We start from the raw sequence: 5740 nt of genomic DNA on the forward strand, positions 1-5740 counted from the left end.
ATGTCCCACAGTCAAATGCAGTTGCTGAAACTTAATTTGCTGAAGCTTACCTGTCCCCTACAGCTGTTAAATCAGGAGCTCTGCTGCAGAGAAACTAGCAAGTTTTTCAGGTGTTTGGACTTGCACCTAGCATCTCACTAACTTTCAGGGTTATTTGCAGAAGTGCAAATACAGAAGAGTGCAGTATATACTTGACATGCAGTGAGGACACAAGCATCTTGAGATTAGATTTTTGGTCAGAATTACTCATAGGGCTCAGACTGACATGCAACACAAGAATGTTGGAATCCTGAGTCACAAATACCTGTCAAATTAGTCCATGGCTGACAGTATAAGCTACAAATGCTGTTGTAGGAGAGCATTGTGTTCTGACTGAATTAAGATCACATCTGTCCTGAAAAGAGACATACACATTTTCATCTACAAGGACATCAAGCTGCTAAAGTTCAGTGGGAGAATACCTCGTTTACCATTATAATGAAGCTATTTTTGACAGCATATTTCAAAACTAGATACTGTTACACAAGTACCAAGTAGGAAATCACTTGGTCAAAACCCAAGCTATTAGGCTCCCCTTATGGTTTTCCTTATCCACTGAAGGTATTGCTTTGTGAGTCGAGTGTAGACACCAGGGCCATCAACAGTACCACACTTGTTTGCCTTCCCAAAAGCAGTAATGCCTCTCATCACATTATTGCATCTTAAAGGTCCGCCAGAATCCCCCTGGAAAAAGGGAAAAAAAATTGTCATTCAAATTTAGAAAAGCTAAAAAAAAATCATTCTTTTAAATAAATTTTGCATCAGTTGCATCGAGGAAATAAAAATATAGATACTGCTTTTGTGGATTTATTCTTCTTCCTCCTTGCAAGATAAGATTTTCATTAGCAAAAAAATAAAAAAAAAAAAGACTTCAATCTGATCTTTCATGTGTGAGTAATGGGGACTGAATCTAGCTCAGTGCTAGGGAATTGGCAGTCCTTTTGAGTATGAAAAGAAAAAGCTGGAATCTTTCCTCCTGAAAAGCAGAATGTCTCTAGAAATTGTTATGTTTTTCATAACTTTGTTTCAATATTTAAATCTTTTAAAATGTGGTAGTTCTCACACAATTGTGCATTTGACTTGGGATCCAGACAAAATGCTTTTTAATCCTCAAAACCTGTTTTCAAAGCTTTCTATCATCAGAGAAGTTGTTCCACTGAGGTTATCTGCTTGAGAATGGGATCGTAAGCTATTTTGTGGAGATTCTTCTATTAAAATAATTTTACTGAAAAAGAGAATAGCTATCTGCCATGCCTGGATAAAATCACAATATCCAAAGTCAGTGAAGGTGAATTTATCAATCAGAAGTTTTGATTTTAAGGTTTAGAAGAACAAACTTTGGTAAATTCACTGGTTTTTAATAAAATTCTTCATTGAACTGAAGAGAGGCAGAAATTATAAATGTGAAAAGCTAGTACTTATATTTTATTTTTAATAAAATCTATGTGCATATAGACAGTAAACACACTTACAAAACACGAGTCCTTTCCTCCTTTCTTAGCCCCTGCGCATATCATGTTGTCTGTTATAACAGGGTTGTTTCTATAATGCTGCTTGTCATTGCAGATTTGCCTACTGATGACAGTGATATTGACCTCCCTCAGGGTATCAGAAAACTTTCTCAGATAATTGTGAGTTTGTCCCCATCCTGCTACTGTGCAAGTTGTTCCTGGTTTGGGATCATCAACTGAAGTAGGCAGGGGAATCAGCTGCACAGCTTTATTAAGTCTTGCTCTTCCCTTAAGCTGTAAAAGATGCGGAAAATAGTTACTACAGGGCAGAGTTTAACCGTTGGATATTTTCCATTATGGTAATGGGGGATTACTGCAAATCCTTTTGAGACTCCTCAGTTCTTCGTGACAGAATTTATCTAATCAATGTAAGAATGACGAAAATGAATATTCTTCGTCTGATGAAAACCCATTTATCTTCTGCTGAAATATTAGCTCTAAAAGATACTCAATTATACTTCTCTGCCTCTCAGACCATTGGGAGGACACAATAGCAGTAATCACTGAAGGTGGCAAAATTGAGAATCAGAGAAGTCAGACATTTTTAATTAGAACTGTTTTTCAGACAGAACATCAGGGGTTTAAACAAAATTATTTCTATATGTGAAATACACTTATTTTTGTGGACAATCTTTATTCTTTCACTGAAAATCCAGAAACTGAAATATCTTGGTCAAGCTTCAGGATTTTTCTACTTCTAGCACAGGCATGCATTACAGGAATTGTTAATTGCCTTAGTTCCCAGTGTATCCCCAATTGCCCAGTCTGCTGGATTAGCAGACCAGATTATATCACCCCAGAAAAAAAGTCACCAGAAACTCCCTTGGCTCATTTCCCTCACAAGAAGGAAGAAACTGATACTTCGTAGGAGATGCGTATTCCATAACTGATGTGTAAGTCTATACCTGCAGAAGCATAATGTCGTTTTCCTTATGATTGGAACAGTAGTATGGATGGCGAATATATTTTGCAATCTGAAAAAACTGTTTTTCTTTTTCTCTTTTTTCCTGTGAATGAGCTCCAAGAATAACTCTCCCTCCTTTCCTGAGAAGAAAAGACAACATGGGATTCTTGCTATAACTTCATAATTCTTTGCTATTAAATGTGGTGCTATAATGTCCAGCTGCTGCAGAGTCTCTCTTCTCATGACTGAAAAGCAACAGTAATTTAGGAAAATATAAAAGATTACCCTGGTTTTGGAAGCAGTTAAAAAAATTGACTCTGTAATCAAAATTCTATCCTATTTTCAGCTTCCCAGGAGCATAGACAGGGTTCAGGTATTTGACTCTGAACCTACGCCTATTGTTTCCCTTTGGGAATGAATGAGGGGTGGATGCATTAGCCTGGCTGTTTTACCAGCTGTGCTCTCTGCTATTTGTGCTGAAAATTTAGGGCATAGCTCACAGCACTGTTAGTTCAGAGATCATAATGACTGGACTCAGTTGTACCATTGCCTTGCTGTAACACCATTTCAACACCATTTTCTGAGTCCATGTGAGACTACATCAGACTACAGGTATATAGCCGTTGATGGAAGAACAATGTATGTTACAGATGATTTGGAGAATATTCTTAGAGCACATGTGTAGGTTGACCCTCATTTGCTTCTTACTGTTGTAAACACAACCCCTAGAAAGGAGCTGCTCCTTTCCTTCAGCTCTTGCTTCTCAGCAGTTGGCTGAGCATCATTAGGTAATGATTTATTGTATATTCTCTTAAATGTGTTCTCATTTGGAAATACTCATTACGTTATGTTAATACCACAGCTTTTGGGCCCTATGGTCTCCTTATAGTAGGTCCCATATATCTCCGTGTTTGGATGGGGACAGGAGAGATGGATACACTTCTCTGATGCCTGTAGAGTCCAGTGATTCATTGGTCCTGGGAAGGCTGTTGACAGAGCACCTGTGTGAGGTCTGGCTCAGCAGCAGCTCCAGTCCTCCCTACAAAGGCAAGGGGTGGGATGTCATTTAAACCTCACATCTTGTCTTGCTGATGGACTCTGCAGGGCCAAGTATCCATTTGCATCTCGAGTCAGACAGGAAGATCAAAGGCTGACTGACAAGCCAACATATCTAGTAGAGCAGAGATCTGTCAGTGTCTCCTGTCATCTGTCTGGAGGATTTTTGCTCCTGTATAACTGCATGCTGTCTCCTTCTGTGGTAAACTGCATATCTTTTACAGAATAAAATGACAAGAATTTATTTCTGTTTTCTGAGCAGCTGTTTAGACTGGCTCATCCTCTGGCCTAGTGCACTGGTTCACTGAGAAAACAGGGATAAACCTTTTGCCCAAATTCACTACTTCAGTGTTGTTATTATGTGCTTGCATGCAGATAGAAACTTGCAAAATATCTTTACAGAAACAGTAAACATCAGTATACCTTGTTATATTACCTTTCACTCACCAAAGCACATTTGTTAATTTAAATTATAAAACACAATAATCAGAACATGATTGTGGTCATGCTAAATGCACAACCCACCAGGGATATTGACTCTCTTTCTTGAACAGAGACACCAGATACCCACTAAGAACAGTCTCTGAATCAGAGTCAGAACTTACACATTACAGTGGGCAGCTGTTAACACCCAGTCTTCCTTGATCAAAGCTCCTCCACAAATAGCTTTTCCATTTGATCCATTGATTAGGGCCATAAATGGTCTGGAGTGTGGTGCTACTTCATTTCCTCCAATGATATCCACACAGAAACCTAAAAATAAAAATAAGCCATAATACACACAGCTGGGCTAACAAATACTCTAAGACCCTCAAAGTCTCTTAGAAAAAACAGTTAAAGTAATTATGAAGTATATAGACACACAGATATGTATATATGTCACAGTATTAGTCTTCAGGGTAGACAGTTTTAAAATTGCTTAACAGTACTATTTTTGTATGCTTCATTGGAACCAAAATTAGATCAGTGAGGTGTGTTTTGACTAGAAAAACATCAAAGTATTGTTCTTGAACGGATTTATTTTGAAGTTCACTTCTATGTTTAATTTCTTAGTTTTCATTGTGAGTAACAACCTCTGATCTGCCACATGATAAATGTACACTATGTGACATATATAGTGTAAGTAACATTGCATGAATCTGTTTTTCAGAAAAACAGAAAATAACGAGATTAACGTATGTGTATGCCTCTGGAAAGAAAGGTCAAAAAATCATTATTTTAACTCATTGGAACTCCTCCAAATAGCCTGTCCTCTGCAGCTTTAATTCATACTACCCATTCATAAATTATGTTCTCTTTATGAAAGATCAAAACCATGCAGACAGTGGAAAAGAGCTGATAATAAGAACTCAATAATCATGACTATTTCCTTTACATTAATACATGTTGGCTTAACTGGAACTCTGTATGTCAGAATTTACCTTCAAAAGGATCGAATTGGGCACTTACCTCCGTGAACTACCAGGAGAATGACAGAAGCAGATGTGGACAAGTTGATGAAAGCTCCCATGATTTCTGTCTGGTGTTCCCCCCACTCTTTAATATATATATATCTATCTAAATGAAAAGGATGTGGGTTTTGTTTTTCCTCTTAAGGGTATTTGACATTGGTAACTATGACAAAGGCAAAAACCTCCCTAACAATGTAGCTTACAGCAGAGGTCTTAGTGAGAAATTGCATCATCTGTTGTGGTGTGAAGACAGGATCTGCCCCCCCTTCATGTTCTCTCTGTAGTGCTGGCAGAGAGCTAACATATGAGTATTGGGGCGAAACCGTGCAAGTCACTATGTGTCCAGTTACACAGTGGGACTCAGCTCACATAAATTTAGGCTTGACTCTGTTGCCCACATAAAGATGTATAGCTTCATTCTAGACACCCCAAGTGGCCTCCAGATCAGAGATGAATTCCAGTCCATTCCTCATTGAAGAGTTATCTCTGCTGTTCAGGAGCCTTTCAGGGCCAAGGAATGTCATGTTTGTTCCTTTCAGCATCTGATCCTACCCCCTTAGCTTTGCACTAATTGGGTAATTGTTGATGATTTCTCTGAAGAAGGCAGATGTGGAACTATTTTTGGAGACTGCAGAGGTCTTTGTCACTGCAAAACCACACCAAGTTTGTAATTTTATTTTCTTCCTCACTACCTGCACCTCCCCTGTAACTATCAGCAGTTTGTAGCATTGACGTTCTTTTTTTTTTTTTTTTTTCAACCTTGTCCCAAACACAGTATC

At 38.2% G+C, this 5740-nt stretch overlaps 1 protein-coding gene across 1 annotated transcript; it reads right to left on the reverse strand.

Annotated features, from left to right (window-relative positions):
* Window positions 1–564: 564 nt before the first annotated feature.
* GZMA (granzyme A) lies at window positions 565–5020 on the reverse strand. The gene is made up of 5 exons (XM_026865943.1): window positions 4960–5020; window positions 4116–4263; window positions 2456–2594; window positions 1512–1784; window positions 565–723 (listed from the first exon to the last, which is right to left on the reverse strand). Exons 1-5 carry the CDS (start codon window positions 5018–5020, stop codon window positions 565–567), a joined length of 780 nt encoding a protein of 259 aa, XP_026721744.1.
* Window positions 5021–5740: the final 720 nt, after the last annotated feature.

Source organism: Athene cunicularia (assembly GCF_003259725.1).
Source record: "Athene cunicularia isolate RWA chromosome Z unlocalized genomic scaffold, athCun1 chrZ_part1, whole genome shotgun sequence".
Lineage (NCBI taxonomy): Eukaryota > Metazoa > Chordata > Aves > Strigiformes > Strigidae > Athene > Athene cunicularia.

Bases quoted from the DNA above. Each gene is read 5' to 3' on its own strand.
- GZMA (XM_026865943.1), bottom strand. From the start codon at position 5,020: ATGGGAGCTTTCATCAACTTGTCCACATCTGCTTCTGTCATTCTCCTG. The intron at 2,595-4,115 runs GTAAGTTCTGAC...TTTTCTTCTCAG, and splicing joins ACAGCTGCCCACTGTAATGT to GAAAGGAGGGAGAGTTATTC. The intron at 1,785-2,455 runs GTATAGACTTAC...CATCTTTTACAG, and splicing joins ACGACATTATGCTTCTGCAG to CTTAAGGGAAGAGCAAGACT.